We start from the raw sequence: 24,510 nt of genomic DNA, 5'->3' as shown, positions 1-24,510 counted from the left end.
TAGACTGAAACAAGCAGACTAATGAAGAAGTGTGGGTGTGGCCACAGTGTCCCTATTGGGGTCAAGTCATGGGAATCACAGGTGTAGTAGTCTATTCCAAAGCTGACTCTGTGAGTGTTTGTCAGCTTGACACACAAGAGCATCTAGGAGACACAAGGAAATCTAGTTTGGTAACCTGTTAGGCACTATGAGCAATATCCTACACCCAAGCAGTACATTTCCATGAAAGATATTACATGAAAATGTAGGCAACTTGGACAAATAATCTTAAAATACTTAACACTGTGCATTTTTGTGGTCCATCCTTTTTTATGAAAATTCAAAAGAGCAACAAGTTCTACGTTTTTTCAAAGCAAAAAAAAAAGAAATAGAAGAAGAAAAAAAAGATTATTGGAAGCGATCCCATCCATAATGACACTGCCCGTTTTCTGACATGCACACAGGATACTGACATCATGTTTAACAGATATCAATTGATTCCAGAAAAACTTGAATCCGCTTCATAAATCATTTGTCAATCTGATCTTTCGGTTAATGCTATCCATCAACGATGGAAATCATAACAGGTTGACGTTCCCCTTTAAACTTGTCCAGGCAGCTGAATAGATCCTGTCTCCAGTGAAACGTAGGAGCAACAAGTATCAGGAAGCACTTCCTACACTAGGATGTCTCTCTTAAAGGGACACTTCACACTCTTCAAATTGACATGGATAGGTGGAGTAACCTTACATGAAAAAGACAGTGAAAGTTATATTACACGTGCATGGACAAGAGTCAAGGGTAGGAAAGTTTGAACATTTTAAGCTTTTACAAACCATGTGAACCACATAAAGAAAAAGAAATGCAATGCCAGGAAGTGGGTCACTCTGAGATTGTACAAACGTTTTTTGGCAAGGAAAGTTGTAGTTACTACAAAGTCATTGACAAAAGTTGTCTTTTTGTAGTACTGTCAAAGTACTAACCTATGGAAGAGTTGTGAAGCAAAAACATTATAAGCTTCTTCTAGTTTGATATAAATGTGATTGTAAACAATATCTCTGAAATACGCACATGTGAAACTTACTAATTCCACATCTTCTCTATTTCTTGCCCCACTTCTATCAAGTTTTCTCTGTTCAGTTTGCATGGTACTCTTGTTCTACAAACCAAGAAGTTATCCCTTCTTTATTGAACCAAGCTGAAATGCAATAGAGTTTACCTTCATATATCACATTTAGAGTTCCCCTGTCTAGGAGGACCTCAGGAGGACCTCTGGAGAACATGCCAGATGATAACACACATTTTTTTAACGCTGCCAGATGAGAGAGATCTCTGTTTACAGTCCCTTGGTCGTCTAGCACAAGGTCAGCATATGTTTCTATGGCAACCAGTGGACCAGGCATTTCACCTCAGAGAGGTGGCAGTTCTCATGCGCAAATATGCGCACTCCACAGGTCACCGGAAGTGTGTGCTGTGTTCACCCCGGAGACCTTTTACAGTCCCTTCATCTAGCGAGTTTAGCACAACTCTCAGGGGTTGTGCTAGACTCACGCTAGGGTGTCTAGTGCGATCTTTACCTCAAACTTTTGCTTTGTGCTTTTTGCTGTGACCATTAACCCCCTTTTCAGACGCAAGTCAGTTTATACCAAAACTCGATAAAGAAACAACGTATAAAGAATCATCGTATAGTCGATAGACCGTTCAGACGCTAATTTCGACCATTCCGGAAAAACGTCGTATAAATGTGCAGTTTCTCACTGCGCATGTTGTTATGGTCATGAGTGACAGCTGTGGGGTCACCTTTCGTGCGCGGTCCCATTAAGCCCCGCCCAATTATCGAGTTCTAGTTCGAAACGATGCTCTGACTGTCATTTCGCTATACGTCGCTTCGTTATACGTCGTTTCGTTAGTCAGTGTTCAGACGTATAAATTCATCGTATAGCCATACCGTTTTGGTATAGCTATACCGTTCTAGTATAGATTTTTTTACGTCTGAATGCCCTGTTAGAGTCCCCATCATCTGGGAGTGAATACGGAATGACTCTCCGAGGTTGTGCCATGTTTCAGGGGATTCTAAACGGGGTATTAAGGTGGTAGCCAATAAATGCATAAAATGTCCCTTGCTTTTCAGAGAAACGGGCTGACTATTCAGCATTGCTTCTAGATAACAGCTCATACCATATCAAACTACTGTAAAAGTGAAAATTTTCATGGTACTGAAATTTTCCTGTATTTTGCGCGACCAGCAACCAGCATGAAAATAAAAGCACGCAAATATTTTTGCTTACAATATGTTCCAGTAGTTCATGTCTTGATTCCGCAGAAATAAAAACATGCGAAAATCATCATACCCGCTGAGTGGAAATATCCACTTTCCCAGTATATCAAAACATTCCATCCACACAGACCTTGTATGATGCTTTCAATAAGCTTTCTATTTATATAAAAAAGGAAATTAAACAATAACATTATTTTTCACAGCCTAACTACTACAGGTACTGACATTTCAAGCTGAAACATGACACAGAGTATTTCAATTTGAGAGTGCCTAGCAAAGGGCTGGTGTAGACAAGATGACACTATGGTGGTAAACATGATGGCTAGATGAGATGGTCTGACCTTCAGAGACAGCTTTCCACTAATGGATGACATTTAAAAGAGGTTAGTTTTATCTACTGTATACCTGATAGGTTTGGGGGGGGGGGGAGCATCACTTGACTTTGTGTGAATTAATGTATGTGTTGTCTGTGTTTACTGCGAACCTCACTTCTTGAATTAATTTCAGACTTGTATGTATACATGTGTCAGCCTGATATGATATGGGAAGTACCTAAAAAAAATGTCTAGATACTGTAAAATGAGAAATGTTCCTTTTTAATTTTGTGAATTTCAAAAGAGCCAGGATTTGCAAAATTAAAATGCATGCAAAAGTTTTTATACACTATAAAAAAGTCTATATGCATTGAATGCCAGTGGCAATTCACAAAAAAAAAGTCATGCTGGGAAAAAGCCCATTGGTTCCAAGTGCAAAAAATTCATACTGCAAAAAAATATCTTGCTTTTCACTTACAGCAGTTTGCTAATTGCAATGTGTTTCTTGCCAATACAAACTCTTCTTTAATAATAAGATGCTTCCATTTCCATGCTGCATTTTAAGACAATACTTGTGACAGTCTCCTCATTTTCTACACTACTTCATGAAAAATGGTTAGGGACCTACTTTATGAGTAATAAGGCAGGCCGTATTGAGATTGAAATGTCTCATCCTTCTATGCTGAATTTGAAGTTTTCCCACAATTTCCCATCATTTTCCATATTACGTTACGCCTCATTAAGTCCACTTTAATTTTTATGACAAATGCTCCATACAGACCATGCACAGACTGCCAGTATTGTTACAGATTGCCCTCCACGATACAAAAGCGGGCTGAAGTTGCTATTTTTTTTCTCAAGGAAATACACCTCTGCTTACAAAAGTTATGCATTAAATATCATGATCCCTCATTATTCTAAATTCAAGGCAAAACATTTGTTTGTTCTATTATGCAAATAAAAAAAAAATGCTTTGACTCTGTTGTACTGCTTATACATCACTATATCTAGACAAAATTGTGAGAATCATGGACATTCTCAGAGTAAAGTGCCCTGCTTTTTTAAACAGCAAATTAGAGCTATAACATCATCCTATCTACAAGCTAAAGGTCCAAACACAGTGTAGTGCAATGGGTATGGAATGATGGCATATGGTGGCACACACAGCTACCATACAGATCACTTTACAGACATTTGAACTCCCTGTAACTTGAGTGTTCATAGACAAACAGAAAAGAATACTTAGATCAGGAGCCACGTTTTACTCTCTATTTAAACTGGACTCTTCACATACTTCACCAAGAGAAACTGAGATATGGATAAAAGTTGCTCCATCACCCCCCCCCCCCCTCCCCTCAATTCATCAAAACATCTATATAACTCATGGATGAAGCACTTTTCCTTACTACAGTACTAATATGTGAGTATTCTAATATGACTCACCCTACCAGCACATAAATGATACAGAGTCACATAAACCTTCCAAGTCTTCTTTTCTTTTTCTATCACAGCATATCACATTCACTATAGAGCTTAACATTGATTATAACAAATACCCGCAAGTTGTGTTTGCTAGTGTCTCATAAAGCATCATCTTGGCAAACTATGAATGCTTTCTGTCTTAGATACACCAATTCTATAGATCTATATGAACTAATAATACTGATATGATTGAAAATGTAGCCAGTTATGATCTATCATGATGGTGTAACTGAAAACAGAGAAGTAGCTTAGCCTCACCACATCACTATAAATCTCTCCACGAAATGGATATGGGATTATGAGCTTTGGAACATGTCCAATATTTGTCCTCTTTTAATATCAAAAACTATCATGTGAAAGCTCTGCAAACAAAAACTTCTTGGGAGAAAAATAAAAGATATATTGTGGGCCTATCTATTAACAATGTGACTTTCACAATAACTTTCACATAACTTTTACAATTATGAAACATATGTTTGGGACTATTGAAACTTTCTTCTTTGGGGGTGTTTGTACTACTAGGGGGTCCTTGCAATACAACAACAACAAAGGTGTGAGCGAGAGAAGCCGCCTGGGGATATGTTCTATCATCCACAGAGAAGCCCTAAATTCTGCAATCAACTTTATGTACAATGGCAGAGTGGGCTTTTAATACTAAGAGCAATTATGCCATAAGTGTATAAATCTTTACAATTATCAAAATTTTATGATCTAATAATTGCACACAACTGTTCATTTTCCACAGTCTACATACAGAAATTTCTTGCAATATGACTTATAATAATCACACTTAAAATGTTTTATGATGGGCTCAGGGTTCATCAATTTTTTCTTCATTCTCTTTTACATATTTCTTCCTAACACCCATCTGGAGAACACTCTAAACTTCAAAACACACAGGGGTCTTTTTGTAGCCAAATATAACAACTGTCACCAAGCCCACATATCTTATCATAAACAATCAATATCTGACCTAAATGTGACATCTCCATGGAAATTTAAAATTTCCCGTCAAAGCAGATGCTGTTTAGTCTTGCTAGGAACAGAAAAGGAAAAAAAAAATGAGTAGAAATGACAGACTTTAGGGAGCAGCCCTTCCCTTTCTTACTGCAAATCAGGCACATATACATTATATTGACACCCCCTTGAGATAGGAATACTGCATGCATAGACTGGAAGGAGTGTATTATGTTGAATAGAGGAGGGTGCTGCCTACCCAGTATTTTAAGAAGTGTATACTGTAAAAGTGGTTTCTTTCGCGCACAGATACTTTCGTGGTTTCCATCGGTGCCGACTTTTTCGCGTGTGTTTAAATTCGCGGTCAGCAAAATCTGTGAATTCAGTCGGCAAAAACTGTTTAATTTTGCACATGAAAACCCAAACTATAATCCAATTATTCTTTTATCTATCAAACAGAAATCAAAATTAAATGCAGGCTTACCTGAAATCCCGTCTCTCGAGTACTTTATAACATGACATTGCGCGGTATCGCTGTGTGTGTGTTGACCATCAATACACTCAATGTACGGAATCTTCGTGTGTGCAAGTGCGCAATAGCGTTGTAACAAGCGGCAAGTTCAAAACATTTCCTTGCGTGGTTAATTTCGCGCGACTTTTCAAAACATTTTCGTGTGATGTTAAATTCGCGGTTCAACCTCAAAGTGCGAAAATAAAACCACCGCGAAAGAAACCACTTTTACATTATTCACTGACACAATATTTTTTACTGCACATGACAGACATTGACACTGATGTGAAAGTATGCAGACTGGAACTTCTGCTAATTTCTTCTTCCTCATTTTCAGCAGCACTTATCCAAAGACAAAAAAAGACTACCCCATTTATCAACTATTTTTTACTCCTGTTTCATTTGTCCCCCTTCCCCAAACACAAACATGCATACACACAAATGGATATGTACAGAAATGCTCTCATGCCCACACTAATATATCTGAATAGGCTTTGTAGACAGGCATATTGACATATCTGGTTTTCCATGGGACCTAAGATCTTTCTGCCAAGGCAAAACACTCCTCAGTGACTTCTTTTTGTGTCAAAATCTCTCTTTTCTCTCTTTCCAATGGAGGCAGAGAATCATTTAGATAATTCTAAATCTCCATGGTGAAACTAATCATCAAATGACTCATATCTTCTATTCCAAGCTGCATTTCTGACCGCCCTCCCCCCCCCTTTCTGAAAAAAACATTAAGAAATATCTGTCCATAACTTTGCATCATGTATAAACAGAAACAAATCACAAAGAGCATAGGCAAAGACATAACCTTGTTGTCAGGGGCAAGAATGAAGAAATGAATCAGTATATCTAGACAATAGACTAGGAGCTTGACTATCATCACAATCCTCTACTTCATGGGCTTCTAAAGGCACAGAGGGGGACATAGAGGTGTTTCATACTTCATAAAAGAACTTGTTTGTTAACATGTTTAGAAATTCACATCACAGTAATTGAGAAACATTTGTGTGAAGGGTTCTGAGGCTATTGTAGGTGCACTTTAAATACCTGTCCATTCACTTCACTAGTACACTGGGTGGTGATATTTTCTTGTGTTGTGAAATTCAAGGCCCAACAGTGATTTGTGAAAATTTTTGAAAATTAAACCTTCACAAAATTAACAGCTTTTAGCAGCACATATTCTCACATACACAAATTAAGTATACCAACAATTGTGTCTGATCAGTATGCCATGAAGTAGCACAGTTCTTATTTGGACTGTTGCCTGCAATCTTTTTTAAAGTGATGGTGAAAACTAACTTCAGTGTATGACCACTCCATTTCTTAATGGCACACCCATTAAGAAATGCATTTCAGAAACATGACTGTGTGATGAACTAGTCCTTTTGCAAGTCTGAAACACTTCATAGGGACCCACCAAAGGCCATAACAGAGCTCGCTCAAAACTAATACAGTGATACACAAAAGAGAGCTGACACGGTTGACAGAGCTTCAGAATAGAGATTAGTTTTGTCTGTCTAAGCTCATCACCGTTACTGTAAGGAGGCTTTAAAAGTAACCATAGGTAGCAAAAATGACACAGATAAGGTAGAGGATGTCATAGACAAAACCTGAATCAAACGTTACTAGACATTCCTCAATTGCCTTGGAAAAAACAACTAGGAGAACATTCAAATGTTTATATATTTCATATACTAACCACCTGATTACCACGGCAAAATGTGGCTACACAAATTTTACAAAAGTGCTTGTTTCTCTAGCTCTGAAATCAGGGCAGGGTAGAGGGGTTGGGTTGGGGTAAGGGGTGAGGAAAACAGGTTTGAACGCAGCTCGCTGTTTCCCCAGGTATCACGTGAGTCATGGGTTTCCATGGCAACAAATTGAAAGAGTGTGTCTGCCACTTCAGACGGGCAGAGGTTAGATAAGTAACCGCAAGAAAAATGAAGTGGAAATGAAATTGGGGATCACACTGACAGTAAAAGAGAGATATGGAGAAAGAGAAGAGAAAGTGAATACCAGAGAGAACAGAGAAACAGTGACTTCTGGAGAAAAAAAAAGAAGAAGCAGTAGAAGTAGAAGTCAAGGCAGGGACTGGTAAGGTCTGGCAAGGACATTGTAAGGTCTTGTTCTATGTGAATGACAATTATGAGAACCATGCGTATAGATCACTAGAAACTACTTTATCAACATTAATATCTGAAAAAAAAATCATTCGAAAAAGATACACATGCAAGAGTCGGAACAAAATGAAATGATTTACGTATCACACGTAAAAGGACAAAATTCTACCATGCTCCCCTCGAATAAGAGCAATTTAAAAATCAGTATGAACAGTCTGTCTGCCCTCTCAATACTGATTCATACAGCTGTACACGTGTATTCAAGTTGAAATGATTTAACAAGACATATACAGCGACATGTTTCTCCTCAAAAAACCTGCTGGTATGTTTTCTAGCATTCAGTCTTCAGCCAAAATGTGGCCGAAAGGTCTAATATTGCTTGTCCTTACAATAAAGAATGTCTGGAAATTTTCATATTCATCCACTTCAGAACAGCAATGTACACTGAAGATGTGTAGTCTCTCCTCAAATAGACAAGCTGTGCAAACTGTGTTTGCGATGAGGAAAATAAGACAGATATTTTTCATGAAGGTATGTATGTCCAACTATCAAGAGCTGTCATGTAATGGTCAATCAGTCCAAATATAAAATGATAGTTATGACATGAATATGTCCATCCTTTTCCCCTTCAATGAAAAAAATAACAATAATTAGAATAATCATAACAAGGAAAAGTAGAAATTACGCGGTGCGTAATATATGTCCCCGCCGGAAGTAGCATTTAGTAGCAAAATGTACAATATAGGTAAAAAGATGAAGGTCAAAGGTCAAAGAAGTCAAAGGTCAAAATTCTATGTAGAAGTTTTGAAGCCCTCACCTAGTGCCATCACATAAAGCAAACGGAATCGAAATCGGGTTAGAAATGGCGAAGGAGTAGCATTTTGTAGCCAATGTACAATATAGGTCAAAAAATCAAGGTCAAAGAAGTCAAAGGTCAAAATTCTGTGTAGAACTTTTGAAGCCCTCACCTAGTGCCATCACTTAAAGCAAACGGAATGGAAATCGGGTTACAAATGGCAAAGGAGTAGCATTTTGTAGCAAAATGTACAATATAGGTCAAAAATCAAGGTCAAAGGTCAAAGAAGTCAAAGGTCAAAATTCTGTGTAAAAGTTTTGAAGCCCTCACCTAGTGCCATCACTTAAAGCAAACGGAATTGAAATCGGGTTACAAATGGCGAAGGAGTAGCATTTTGTAGCAAAATGTACAATATAGGTCAAAAATCAAGGTCAAAGGTCAAAGAAGTCAAAGGTCAAAATTCTGTGTAGAAATTTTGAAGCCCTCACCTAGTGCCATCATATAAAGCAAACGGAATCAAAATCGGGTTAGAAATGGCGAAGGAGTAGCATTTTGAAGCAAAATGTACAATATAGGTCAAAGGTCAAGGTCAAAGGTCACAATTGAAATTCTGTATATAAGTTTCAAAGCTCCCATGTAGTGCTATCATATAAAGCAAACAGAATCAAAATCGGGTTAGAAATGGCGAAGGAGTAGCATTTTGAACATTTTGATCACACACGGACGCACACACGGACGGACGCACACACGGACGGACACACACATGTACGGAGCCCGTTTCATAGTCCCCTGCTCGAACTCGTTCGGCGGGGACAATAATCACCATCAGCCTCAGTATATCCACACAAAAAAAAAAAAAAACTGAGGTAAAATAATCCTATTCATGTCCTCATGATGGACGGTCAATTTCTGCTGATCTTAAACACACTTGTGCACTATTAAAGATCAAAAGATACTTTGAAGGCAGAAATCATGCTTTGGTTCAAAATGGGAAAATTGCACGGTATACTGGGCATGCTAAATCAAACTTCAGACCAAACATATTTGTCATTGATGAATACATTCTTATATTTGATGAGCAATCTGAAATACACTTAATATCATCCAAACATTTTAGTTAATAGCAGCTCTTCTTAGGTCTCCCTGGGCAACAAAGTAAATACTCCCTCATGAATATTAAAGAGAACAAGTTATTGTACAGTTGTAACTCTGGTACACTCTTTCCCTTTCCCCTTTCCCCTTCACTAAGAGCTTTAAAAATATCTTTCACCTCATATCATTGACTTATAATCCCTAGAAGAAAAAAAAAATCATGATCATCATCATTATCATCGATGCAAAGTGTAGGAAAGGTACCTGGAGCTTGCTGATACTCAACAAGGATTCCAAGGGGCACTTGAAGGCACACTCAAGGACTAGAAGTCTCCATATCCCTACCTCACTCCCCCTATCTCACTGTCATGTATCAAAATTAATGGTGCTTGATTGGTGGATTTAATCTAGGGATCTGCTGATGCATAGATAGGGACAGTGATAGGGAGTTGGCTGATCAGATTTCCCTCTAATCATGATGAAGCAGATTTTTTTTTATCTCTTTCTCACTCCCTCCATCTCTCTCCCCCTCTCTACTTACTTCTTCTCCTCACTTTAAAGGTCCTCTTTACCACTGGGAGTCCCTCGTCAGTGATTTGAAAAATGTTCAAGATATCACATTTGATGCATATGTGTACAGCGTAGGTCAGCTGTATCACAAAACATCCTACCATATAAAAAATTGTAATAACAGGGGTCGCATTTAACTTTTTTTTTTACTATCCAGGCGGACTACTTAGAATCAATTTTGACACTGAAGCAATATTTTGGCTAGCCAGACGGACTAGTTACTTCAGAATTTTATGATTTTTAGCTAGTCCGACGTGATTTTGGGTGGCCAATGGCCAGCGGACCATTGGCAGTTTCGAACCCTGAATAAAGCCTAAAATATAAGGAGATATCACTATTATTCTTATCAAACCATAACTGTAGACAGTTTAGTCTAGTAACATTTTTATTATAACTATTGTTCACATTTTGTATATTTTAACAATACTTAACATTGATTACACTGACTCAAATTTTTACATTGGTTGTTTCTATCCCTAACTCACATTTTAGAACTATTTTGAAGCACCAAAGCTAGGTTTCTGTTTCATCTGCAAATGGTAAATTATGCCTTTAATATTCAATTTAGATCCCCTACCACACACAACTGAAAATCTCCTGAGTGTGAACTCTAAACTGTATCCTGCCGTTGCTGTGCTAGAAAACTGTGCCATGATTCCGTTTCAGGAAATACCCCGGGAGCAGCCGTGTTAGATTTTACGATCCAAATGTGAGGAATGAGTGGATCCTAGGTACTGATCACTTTAAACCAAGAAGTGACCCTCTGTTTACTTACCCGCAGAAATTATCATCTTGTTTTCACTACATTAGCAACTCTTCATTTTACTGTGCATCTTATTTTAAAGAAAAGATAAATAAAACTGGTTAGATTACTAATGGTAATCAAATAAGCACTTTAGCAGAGAAAAATTAAATAAACCTGCTGGTATGAAACAGAAACATGACCTTTAATCTTCTGACAAATATTACTCTTTATAAAAATTTGTTAGAATAAATGATTTAAAGGCTTCCAATAATTTTTCAAATAAAATTAAAAGAGGTATAATGACCACAATAAGGCTCAAATGAACAAGAAATTATCATCTTGAACTTGAAGGTTGTACTTTTCTGTGTCAGGAATTACATTGCAGTAAACAGTAGAGTCTGATCATGTCCTGCTAAATATATTATGTGTATATATACTAAATGAAAGTGAAACATACATTGTACATCCTGCTACCAGCAAACATAATTCTCACCTTGTAATGAATATGTGGGTAGCTGAGCATATGGCTATAAGCAATACCACCTCTATGGTCGGTATTTTACATTAAACATCCTGCATGGATCAACATTAGGGGTGAACCATCGTGGATTAGATCATTATTCCACTATTTTAGGGCTTCCTCACAGCATGGACAATGTAACATATCATATGATTAGTGAGAAACTATGTATATCATGTGCTTGTAATTCACTAATATCTCTGATTTTCATCATACAGTCAGCTATCGTGTATTCAAGATAATTTGTAATTTTAGTGCACTATGTTATGTTCTGTGGAAAAAGAAAAATTACATCAATTGAGTTGCTATTATAATTATTATCATCATCATCATTATAAACATTGTATATTTGACTTTAAATCAAGGTGATCAAGTACTGGCATATTGGAATGCTGTATGCATGGTAATGGGCCTTCAAAATCTCTAGATATAAACCTCCCTATTTTACATGGGAACTGCAGTGGTGTATAATTTACCAATACTCAAAGGAGCTGCAGCACTGCTGATATACACTATAAGTAGGCAAACAAGCTGTTAGTTTTCAAGAAAAACACAAACAAACAAATAGCAAACAAGATGACAAGTTGTATCACTATTCTAGAGTCCCTAAGATGCAACATGACACAATCAAATTAAGAAAGTCATTGTCATTTTTTCATGATTATCCTGCATTTATCAAGAAGAAAAAAGAAGAAATGTTAAAAAATCTCAGTAATGTTTTCCAACTGTCAGCGATCCTGCTACTTTTTTTATCGCAGTGATCCATTATTTCTTATCTTCAACATACAAAAGCATAGCATATTTGCTTTGGGATTTACTGTGAGGACTTTACAAACTGTATTGAACCCTTTTTTCATCATGCAAACCCCGCCAATACTTGTTCAATATTTATTTTCTAGGTCCTCCCTGAAGCTGCAAACCCCTGCATGATGCCACCTCACGTTCACCATTTCCTGAGTGACTGGATTCCCTGGGATTTCACTGAAACATCAACTGATGAATGTTGGATGAATGAGGTCCCCACATGGTAACATCACGCAGTAAAGTCATATGCCTCTCACTCGGATCACCCCCCCCCCCCCTTAACGATACCAGTGCTTCAAACTCAACCCCACCTCCCCTTTCTTGTGCTCTCGCAGCCAAAGTTTACTTTCAGTTTCCCAAAAATTGTTCCCTACGAACGACTCCTCAACTTTCCAAACATTTATGCATGAGATCTCAAGCCCCTTGACACAAAATTATCTGCTGGACAAAGATATGTATGCTAAAATATTTCATTTTCATTTTGTGTAACGTGTACAGTACAGTGTATACTTTGTAATGTTCATTCTGGTTTTTGTTTCATGTTTGTAATATCTATGATATGTATCCTATATTCTTTACCTGGTCGAATAAATGATAATAATAATGATAATAATAATGATAATGATGACAATAACAATAATAATCATAATAATAATAATAATAATAATAATAATAATAATAATAATAATGATAATAATAACAAATATAATAATTATAATAATCATAGTAATAATAACAATAATGATAATAATAAAATCTGAAGCAAATCAAATATGAATGTGGGACTACAAAAATTATATTAATCTAGTGAGAAAAATGCTGTTTGAAGTGATGTGACTGTTGCAATGTTGGTCTACAGCTAAATTATTTTGTTTGTAATGTTAAGATCTGTTATGAAATGAAAGTATGGGCTTTGGTAATATTTTCATGGTGGGTCTCCAAAACTGTAACTTGTAATTTGGCTCTATAAAACTTACAGTTGTATACATGTGAGCACCTTGTGTTATAAATATGGGCAGAAATAGTATCCCAAACCACAACACTATACCAGTCTGAATTCACACATACTGTTCAAAACATAGCACTTCCTGTGCAATATAATGGCTGGCTAGGTATTTACCACAAATGTTGTTGTGATATCTTTAAATCCCCAGTACCAGGAAAAAAAAAAGATTTTTGTCCAATTACAAAGAAAAACCTCTGCTTCCTGCCCACCTACTGGTTTGGTTGACATTACTCCCCCACTTATCATAATATACCACAGAGTTACAGAAATCAAGGTCAAATTTCCTTCAATCATACAAAGTGACATGAAACAAATCAAACAATATTTAATTGTATCTGATTTGTCTAAGTTATTGTATACATATTCTGTATGACTGAATGAAAAGACTAACAAGTTATCAAGGCAGAATGTGAACTCACAAGTTTGGAATAGAGGACTGAAGATTTAAGCAGGCACTGAGTGCCAGGGGCTTCTTGGAAATATCTAACAGCAATATGCAGTTTGCCTGTTGTACACTATTGTATTGTCGCACATTGTTACTGCTGCAAGCATGTCCAATGTTCAAGAGAAAGAGGATTTTTCTAAAGTGTGTTGCCAAAATCTAAGACCACTTGGAAATTTAATATGAATCTTGACTGATAGTTGAAATGACTTTATAAAAATCATCAAGAGGTTTTTAATAATTCTACAACTGCAATAAACAATAATGCATAACAAGAAAGGGTTCTTTAATAGGAAAGTTTTACTTTCATGTTATACGCTTTATACTTATACGCCGTATTTACGTCGAAGAAGGGCAATTTGTCAATCAGTTAAGAGAAAGTTTTATTTGTTTACATCCAAAAGACCACTAAATTGGATGAACAAATAATGTCATCATTTCACAACTCTCCCACTGATTACAAAAATAGAATAATCATGAAGGTTACCAGTATGTTTCTAGTCGTTGATGTAGCACGAACAAGCCTCTTTCCTTTGAAACTCAGCATTGCCAGGTTACCACAAAACTACATTATATGATGCATAGGATAAATTGCATTCTTTTTTGTGCCAAAAGAGGATATCTAGTGAAGATCTATGCACAGTTCAAAAAGAGACTCATGATCATTTACTGTAAAACCAGAAATCTTTGCAGCATGAAATTTTTGTGAACATTGGAGCTGACGGCCTTTTTCGCGGCACGATATTTTCGTGAAGTGCTACTGGCATTTAATGCATATAGTGCAGACAAGATCTTTCGCCTGCATTTTAATTTTGAATCTGGGCTCTCCCGAAATTTGCAAAATTAGAATGCAAGTGAAAATTTCTGGTTTTACAGCATATTGAATCAAAGCTACCTCTGTATAATACTGTTCTAAAGCAGACACATTATCGACATCATGTTAGGGCAAGTCAAATGGAAACACCCAATGTTGCACCAGGCTTCAAGCCCACACATAATACATACACAATACTTGCTAGGGTGGGGGATGTTAAGTTCCTTGCCTGGTTAACATTTTACAAGCACCTGGAGAAAAAAAAAAATCTTCTCTGAAAGCTTTGCTCACCACATCCTGTCTCCTCCCCCTCCCTAGCCATGAGGCAGTGAGAGCTATATAATAGTCCTGCCAAGCCAGTAATAGTCCTACTTTTAAAACCACACTCCAAGCAACTTCATTGTAAATTCACTACGAAAACATTCCCAGAAAGAAGAGAAAATAAAGTTGACAGCAGCATATCCTGGTGATGTTGGAAACTGCAAGTAAGTGGGACAGATATTTGGTTCTTTAGCTTGTAAAGTGATTGATTGTCGCCCTTTAAGCACGGTTTCATCCACAAAAATGTAATTGAACACTCATAGATAGCTACAAATCCATGAAAGGCTTAATTCAAGGTTTTTGGCTTATGAGATTAACAATGACCAATTAGATATTGCTACCCTTTTGGTTGATGTGCTGAAGGGCTAGGGAAACTAGCAATGATCAAAATCATACTGTAGAGTACTTGGTTTAGTTTATATCAGTAAAGAGTTGCCAACCTACAACATGTTGCCCTTGCCATGGAGCTGGATCCTTAAGACTATGCCAACCCTGCTATGATTCACTCCATATTTCACAAGCCCTGCTGAAAGTCTGACTTTGAAGGGGGAAAAAAAATCCACCCAATCTGGGGGCTTGCTGCTGCCATTCCTCATACAAGAATCCCCCTCTTCCCCCGCTTACACACCCACTTACACCACTCGCCTGTACCTCCTTTAATCTATGGCAGAACAAAATTTTTGCTACTGACAGCTATGAACGTCCACCTTCTACTATCGAATGTGACACTGGAGATCTATGGCAGCAGACACTGGCAATTACCAGCAAAGGTGGTAGGATACTAGGCCAGTAGGCTGGGGGGTCTCCTTCAAGCAAGGACACCATCCTATCTTACTCCTTGACCAACTTTTCTTTAAAGGAAAAATCTACTCCATGTTCAAGTTGATTTTAAAGGAAGAATGAAGTCAAACAGACAGAGTGGTTCAGGCATATCAGACATTAACTCTCAAGCCGAGAAGTAGCTTCACATTTCCCATCTTTACAATAGAGTGAGATCCATCATAATCTCATGTGCGAATAAGACGAGAAAATGATATCATTACTTCACAACTCTTCTCCTGGTTTGTACATCAGAGTATCATAAAACATTCTCTTTAATCAATAAATCAGCCAAAACCTTCCCCTGCCCTTTAGCGCGTCATCATCAGAGAACTTTTCACAATTCTATAGCAGTTTGAAGCAAACAATATAATTTCTGCCTCCTAAATTTATATCAGAATGGGAAATTTAATGAAGATCCAACCCTCCATCCATCTATTTATCCCTCCATCAACCAAGCTAGAGTAGCTCTGCCTTTAAATACCTCTTGCAATGATGCCTCTTTCTTCCTCGTTGACAGACTGACGTATGAATCCAGAGACTTGCAAAACTTTTCTGTCTGCCGCTCAAAGTCCTTCTTTCCCTCCTGTGTGTTCAAACATTGGAAGATAACAGAAACATCAGTTAAGCAAAGAAGGATTGTTGTACTCATATTTGTTAGAAAGTTCTGAGAACTGGTGAGCAGGTGAATATATAATGGAAGTAAATTTCATTCCTTATCTTTAATAGCTGTCACATGTGGGAACAGTGAACATTTAGGGAAAATCTCAGTAATACAACATGCGGTAAATTAAATAGAAAAAGAATGAATTCTGAACACTGTTTGAAAAAGAGCTACAAACAGTTCAGTAAAACTCACATTTGCCATACATGGCAACAACTAATAGGCATACTGAGGCACTAGACTTATCCTAGTGTATAATCCTTGAAAAACAACTGATTGTTCATGAGAATGTCAAAATGATGATAATAGTGATTATAGCAATACAATTTCTCATTTTTATTATCATTTTCATAATCATCGTGATATAAATCATAGTTTGTATATTACTGCTCTTAAGATTATGATGGTAATCATCATTCATAATGTTATCATTATTCATCATCATCATCATCATCATCATCATCATCATCGCTATACTACAACTGCGTGACTATTACAGTCATCATTATTTTCATTATCATAACTGTCAATATCACTAGTTTAAGTTACTTTTATCATTCCAGGGACTGCCTGCTAAACACTCTCAATACGCAGAGCAGCTGCAATGAGAGCACACGTCTGTCCAGGCTGCCCCTTCTTCACCCACGCTGACTCATCATCTTCAACCATTTTACCACGCTGGACCCTGGAGTGAACCTACATCCATTCATTCATTCATACACCACCTACCTTGGCCTGGCCGATCTCCTTCTTCCTGAAATCTTCCAAGGGAACAATGAGCTGGTCTTTGGCATGCTCCAGCTGGAAAGTAGGTGAAGAAAATGAGAACAAAGAGAAATATGGTTATCATTCATGACATATACGGAATCTCATCTCCAAAGGGAAATTTACCCTAAATTCAGATGTGGCTTCAGCTACTGCAGAAATATTAGAAGTGCACATATGTTAAAGGGACTGTACAGTACTGGTTGAGGTGGGGATTCATGTTTTTTAAATTCCTAAGTGAGATAATGAGAAACCTCTTGTGAAATATGAAAGAGCATGTAATTTTACGAAGAATTCAACATTTATTTGATGAAAATCGGTTTTGAAATGGCTGAGATATCCAAAAACAAGGTGAAACAAAGAGATCCTAATAAAAGGCATGGCCTGTTGCCTTTTATTATTATCTCTTTTTTTTATATTTCAGCCATTTGAAAACCAATTTTCATCAAATAAACATAGAATGCTTCTTAAAATTACATGCCCTTTCATATTTCATAAGAGGTTTTTCATTATCTCACTAAGGAATGTTCAAAACATGAATCCCCACCTCAACCAGTACTGTACAGTCCCTTTAAGCTTGAGGAAAAGTATACAATCCAGTAAAAAGGTCACCAATGTGTAAAGTTTCAATAAGCCTTACATGCTGTCACAGCTACATAGGAGTACTACAAGAATTCATATCACAGTAGTGAAATGATACAGAGAGAGTTCAACATATTGTATTTTTACCTGCATTCTTGTTCATGAATGCACCAGAATTACTCAAAATGATTTACAAACCTAAAATACTTATTTTCTATGGTTTTTGTAAAGATTTATAGACCACCAGAATGGGATATGCGAATGCTGGCCCCCTGCTACACCATAAACTTGGCGCAATAACTCTCTCCCGCTGCCACCATGGTTGATTGGTGAGGCATGTCGGAGGAAACCAGCACCTACAGTGGTTTGTTGAACCTACTCTACTCCTTGCCATGATGGGATAGTCCCTGTGTGGTTCAGACTCTCACAGGGTAGGTGTGAGAAGAAGGAGATAACCATTGAACCATTGCAACATGAAGGTGAAAAGGCTTTCACACTTCACCCAAAGAAACTCACATCTAAACATGTTTCTGAACACATTTCATTGTTTATTTAAGACATTTTCATTAGTCTGATTGCAAACATGAATTGCCCTTTTCCTCAGACACGTTTCTCAAATTATGTTTTGTTAATTGTGGTCCAGAGGTGTTTTCAAAATGAGTTTCGCTCCAGTCTGGATACACATTCTAACCTAGATAGCTTGACCTCTAGAACACATTTGAGGAGGGCCCCAGCCTGACCTTCTATTCTCTTCCACAGTGGTGCATACCTATCATAATGTGCTCTTGCAGGCAAAGTGAATCAAGAGATGCATGTTTGATTACAGGCCATGCCCTTTGTCACACAGCTGTTGTCTGAAATGCTCCTTAGAGTTAAAGGGATGGTATAGTTTTGGTTGAGGAGAGTCAGATTTTATCTTTTTGTAAAATAATCAGAAACCATTCATAAAATATTTAAGAGCATACAATTCTAAGAGGAATTGAAAGTTTATTTGATGAAAATCGTTTTTGAAATGGCTGAGATATATATAAAAAAAAAACACATGGAGGTCCTACTAAAACTTGGGTCCCATCTTTTATTTGGACCTCTTTGATTTTGGATATCTCAGTCATTTCAAAACCAATTTTCATCAAATAAACTTTCAATTCCTCTTTAGAATTGTATGCTCTTTATAATATTTCATAGGATGTTTCTCAGACCCCATTTACAGTGCGAGGCTTGGCCGCGGCTCGGCCGCGGCCGAGTCCACTTTCATTTCAGTGTAAACGCGCAAAAGGCCAAATGCGAGGCCCAAATTGGCCTCGCATTTGGCCACGCTCTGGAGGTGGTCTCGGCCGCGGCCGAGCCCGGCCTTTCCTCAGTGTAAACGCAAACTGGGCCAAATGCGCGGCCAATTTTAGTCTGGCTTCCAAACCCTCTGCTGTACCATTTCGCTGTTCAGGATATCAACTCCCTCAGCGTCAAAAACTAGTATAGTTCAGGGTGGTTTTGTCCTGTAAAGGATTTTTTTCCTTCGGCAAAGGCCTTTGCCCGAACGGCGACTTCGTCGCCATGGAATTCATTTGGCAAAGGGTCTGAAAACCAGACAGTACCAATTTGCGTTTGTTTACAAGCAGAGCGCCACTACGACAAAATATTGAAAGGTTTGAATCAAAAGCGCGGCCGAGCCCGGCAGTGTAAATGGACAAAATTGCGGAGCCCGGCCTCGCAATTGAGGCTGGGCTCGGCCGCGGCTCAGCTGCGGCTCGGCCCAGCCCCGCACTGTAAACAGGGTCTCATTATCTCATTAAAAAAAAGTTGGAAACCTGAAACCCCATCTCAACCAAAACTATACCATCCCTTTAATGGTTACCACCAAGGAGACTCATTCCAGTGCCTATAAACTCTGCAACACTAAACCATCCATGACTCTAAGAACATCAGAAACATGTTGTAGAAACATGAAATCTAGCAAGTTTATTTGTGAGTGTGAAACATCCTTTGTGTATCACAGAGAATTTTTTTCTCCCTCTCTCTCTCTCTATCCATCTTGCTACCACATGGAAAACACCATGTGGTAACAAAGGAAGTAGGAGAAGAGGAATGGGAGAATGGTAGGAGGTTTCGGTAGAAGGTTTCCATGTGAAACAGGCTCATTGCCACTGAGCACATAACCTTGTCTGGAAAACATCTGGGATCAGTTATGTGACTCTGAATCTGTGCTGGTTCAATTCCAAGGACATGACTTGGAGCATAGATATGGCCCCATTTCAAATTAATTCAAACTCCCTCCTATTATATGCACTGCCCATGTTGCTGTCAACCTACATATATTTAGACCAATCTACCTCTGGCAATTCCTAATATTGCAAAATAGTTTGAAATATCAGTAAGAAGCAGTGTAGGCTATTGCAAGTTTTATCATTATCATTATTATAACAGAAGAAAAAAAAAGATGGAGATATTTTCTCAGTGGTCTTCGTTAAAGTCCTCTTTTCCATTCATATGGAAAAAAGCTACAAAGTACATGCAACACATACCGTGCTCATTCAACAATTGAGATATATAATGTTGTAGCATGATATTGAAATTAAAGGACAAGTTCACCTTCATAAACATAAGGATTGAGAGAATGCAACAATATTAGTAGAACACATCAGTGAAAGTTTGAGGAAAATTGGACAATCGATGCAAAAGTTATGAATTTTTAAAATTTTTGTGTTGGAACCGCTGGATGAGGAGACTACTACAGCTTGTGAGTCATATGCGTACAACAGTATAAAGAAAATGTAAAAGAAAATTCAACATATTTTCACTTTTTTCGCATAATAAAAGAGCTCTTGACTTGCCTCTTTCTAAAGGCAGGGGGAATAATATTGCCCATAACATTTGTCGGTAACGAGTCAGGGGAATGTGTACTTTTTTCAAAAGATGGAATTTTGTGAAATTCTCTTTATATTTTCCTTATATTGTTGTACGCAAGTTATTCATACACTGCAGTAGTCTTCTCATCCAGCGGTTGCTGCACAAAAATTTTAAAAATTCATAACTTTTGAACGGATTGTCTGATTTTCCTCAAACTTTCAATGATGTGTTCTACTAATATTGTTACAATCTCTCAATCCTTATGTTTATAAAGGTGAACTTGTCCTTTAATTACCATAGGTAATTCATATCTCATGTATGAATACTTGCACTTTAGACTCTGGGGTGCTCATAGAATAATGAGTGCTTTGATGACGTACACAAACTTGTAGACAGATGGAATAGAAATATGAAGGTAAACACACTAGATGGTAGAGCTCTTTCACATCAAATCCGCAAACACATCAATACATGCAGAGAGCCTCTATGTTCAATACGGTACACTCAATGGTTTACAGGCATTCAAGGACATCATACTCATTGAAAAATCACACAGAGCACATGCTCAGGGCGGCAGGCGTGTTGACGCATTATGCTAGGTATTATTGGACCCATGTTCATCGACAGCCTTGTAGATTGATTGGTCGATACTCATATTGCTTTGACTGATTATGGGTATAGATGCAGTCCCTTGGTTCCACCAACCATGAAAGGAACCACATTGGAGTCAACATTATCCCAAACCAGGATTAAACCAAGATAGAGCTGCTGTACAAATGTAGTTCAGTGGATAAGACCATGGATTATCAATCATCAGGTCTCTGGTTCAAGTCCCCTGGCTATAGTGGTTGAGCCCTAAGGCTGCGTTCACATAGAAGTATACTATTCGGGTATTCGGGCTCGTTTTTCGAGGGCACGCGAATAGCTTGAATCGAACGATAGGATTTCCTCACACCGGTTCACATAGGAGGGCACTATTCGAAAGTACCGAGTAGCTGCGAAAAGTATAGCAAAGTGGGAATCGAGCTTGTTCGATTTTCTTGCAGCGTATACTGTCTCTCGTTTATGAAATAATGACACTTTTGGTCTGGATTTGCCCTTTAGCAAAAATAAGCATGTAGACTGACATTCTGATGCAGTTTAGATATTGTTAATAAGATTTGCTGGGATGTAGGAGGAAGAAATCCTCACTGCATGGGATGGTGAGTTGACGGTGCGGGTGATGGTGTACTCGGTGCCCGAATAGCGAATACCGAATACCGAATACCGAATACCGAATATCGCATACCGAATACTTCTATGTGAACGCAGCCTGAGGCAAAGTACTATCCTCATTGTCTAGTACTTGGGATGGAGCTCAAAACCTTTGGTCTCGTGGTTGCTTGCTTATTGTATCAGCATTCATGCTTCCTTTAGTGGTCATGTAAAACAAAATCAGTTCTAATCAAATCAACAGTTTGGTTGATGGTTTGTTTTGTCTTGTTTTGGTTTCTGTCTTTTCTGGGAAAGCTGAAACTAAAACAAGGTGAAGATTGCAATGCCATCTCAGGAGAGATTGTAGCACCATAGACTTGAGATGAGAATAGGACATGGGAGAGGAGGAGGAGGAGGAGGAGGAGGAGGAGGAGGAGGAGGAGGAGGAGGAGGAGGATGAGTAGGATGAATATGAGGAGGGAGCCACATCCTGTTCTTTAGTTTCAGCATCAACGGTGTCGATGTCTTACCCCACCTTCATTTTAAAGATAAAATGGAGTTCCTGTTGAGATGCATTTCACGGAGTGAAACCATGATTCAAAGTATCTGGATATAACTGCTAGTCAGTATGATGCTTAGGAAGCATTATAACTCATGTCTGATTACTAGAACGTCAATTTAGATGAGAACTGCAGTAGTGACTCTTGCAAAATAACAGCTCGTTTTTGAACAGAGGATTTGGTCTCGAGCGCATGATTCACAACGCCGTTAGTTTGACTCGACGCAGTACCGCGACAATGCAACATACGAAACCATTAATATTGCATGATTACTAAGACTTGAGAGCACTTTGGGGCGAGTAAGTCTCACAGTGTTAGTTATATGAAAGGTACTTCAACCTGAAACACAAACTTCAGGGAAACTTTGTAAAGGTACCAAAACTTCATATTATCTTTAAAGTAAAATGTGGCCTCAGCTCATGCTCTAATGATTGGCATCATATGGAATGAAAAATATGGTAGAAGTTTCACTGAAATTGGACAAAGAAAAAAGATGCTGAATGTGCTTTTCACTAGTTTCATACAACACAGATATCAATACCACATAAAGCCAAATGAGGATGCTGATGATATCACTTCTAGTGTTTTCTACTGACATCAGAACAAGTCTTTAGGCGCGGTCAGACTGGCAAAAGATCATGAAGTTTAAGATTGCGATTTTTAAGATCTCGAAATTTTGCCAGTGTGACCGCAAACTTCCCGCAAAACTTCCCACTCCAACTAGGGATATTTCCCTCACCCCCATCACACTTCTCAATCTGTTTGCAGGCGGTGTCTCCGAAGCGCAAGGCCATTGTCATGCACAGATGTGCATTGGTACATCACAATCATTAGCCGTCAAACGGCACGCTCTTTCTTCTTTCTTGCGCGCAAGTACCAATGACCCAAACTTCGTGATCTTTAACTTCTCGATCACGAATCTCGATGCCAGTTTGACTGCGCCTTTTATAGACAAACAAACAAGATCAGTGCAGTATAGAATTTTAAATTATAGCTGTCATATATTCTTCATCATAATGGGAGAGGATGTCTTCATTCTCTTTTTCTTTTTCATTTCTTTTTTTTTTCTCAGTGTACAGTCAATATTTTTCTACTTTTCTCGAGGGAATTTTAGACAGTGATAAATCAGCAGCTGATGAGAATGACTTCCATCAGAGGAAGTCAGTCAGGTGTATGTAAACACACATTATTAGTGTGAGGAGTGACTTCCTCTCTGCCTTCATAGAGTGAGTAGATGAATTGTGTGATTGCAGTGTCATCACGGATATTGCTCTGGGCAAATATCATTTATATCATATCTGTGTGATCTTAGTCCCTTGCATTTTCATTTCTTTTTCTCTCATGAGTGGTATGTGTGTATGTATCTCTCTCTCTCTCTCTCTCTCTCTCTATCTATCTCTCTTTTTTTTTTCTTTCTTTTTTTTTGAATGAAGGGGCATTCCATGAGGTTCTGGATTTTGCCAATAAGAAAAAAAACAAAACATGCAGAATAACACAAAAATGGGTATGCTGTAAGAAATGAATTACAAAAATAACTCATAGGCAAGAGGTGACTCACACGAGTGGTACAAGACAATGTAAAGCTACAAGTAGGATTTTTCCCTGGTCTAGCCAATAAATTGTTGAAAACCAAACAAATCACAAAAACATACCTATATAAGAATGATGGCCCAGACTAGAATGAATTGTATTTTCTTATATGCTCATAATATGTGATGGTTTATGAATATTTCAGAGTCCTTTGGTGGTACATGTATCTACACTCATGTTTATTTTTTGTCCTTTCTTAAACCAAGCACAGGGGTACACTGGTAAATTTCAGATAAATGCTGCTAATACAGAGTGATCGTGAGCCATTACGTCACACGGGTACTTACCATTCGATCTCGTTCATCTTCAATGGAGGCGATGAGTCTTCCAAACTCCTTCAAAGATTGTGCTGTGATGAAATAACAATAAAGAAGGAAGAGAAAAACAAGCAAATTCATCAGAATTTATTGTAAAACTGAATACACAGTTTGCTTGAGCACTTTAAACCTCACTGTTGGGCACGTGAAAGGAGTGGGTAGGCCTACTTGCCTATTTATCCTATCACTTCCTGTAGCATTGTGTCTGTACTATACATTGCCAATCACAGTCCTAAAAGTTGATGTATGAGATACTCACAAAAAATGCCTGTCTGGGTAAGTGGGGAAAGAATTTTCTTATATAGCCGCGATGAGCCATGTCTGGTTTAACATACATTCTTCATGTGTTTTCCCCACCATAGCACAGAGGGAGGCTAGTAGAACATAAGATATGGAGGAGGGTAGGTCCATCATGTCA

At 37.9% G+C, this 24,510-nt stretch overlaps 1 protein-coding gene across 1 annotated transcript in view; it reads right to left on the bottom strand.

Annotated features, from left to right (window-relative positions):
* LOC139712308 (rho GTPase-activating protein 26-like) overlaps window positions 1–24,124 on the bottom strand; it is a gene marked incomplete at its 5' end in the record, with an annotated part of 86,411 nt that extends 62,287 nt beyond the window's left edge. The window contains 3 exons of the mRNA XM_071624147.1: window positions 16,061–16,162; window positions 16,970–17,041; window positions 24,063–24,124. Coding sequence (XP_071480248.1) covers window positions 16,061–16,162; window positions 16,970–17,041; window positions 24,063–24,124 — 236 coding nt within the window. The remainder of the gene's footprint in view (window positions 1–16,060; window positions 16,163–16,969; window positions 17,042–24,062) is intronic.
* Between the last annotated feature and the right edge of the window lie 386 nt (window positions 24,125–24,510).

The sequence above is a fragment of the Diadema antillarum genome, unplaced genomic scaffold (assembly GCF_040938485.1).
Source record: "Diadema antillarum isolate AM-2024a unplaced genomic scaffold, OU_Dant_1.0 seq00001791_RagTag, whole genome shotgun sequence".
Taxonomy (NCBI): domain Eukaryota; kingdom Metazoa; phylum Echinodermata; class Echinoidea; order Diadematoida; family Diadematidae; genus Diadema; species Diadema antillarum.
This window is presented reverse-complemented; position numbering and strand designations above follow the sequence as displayed.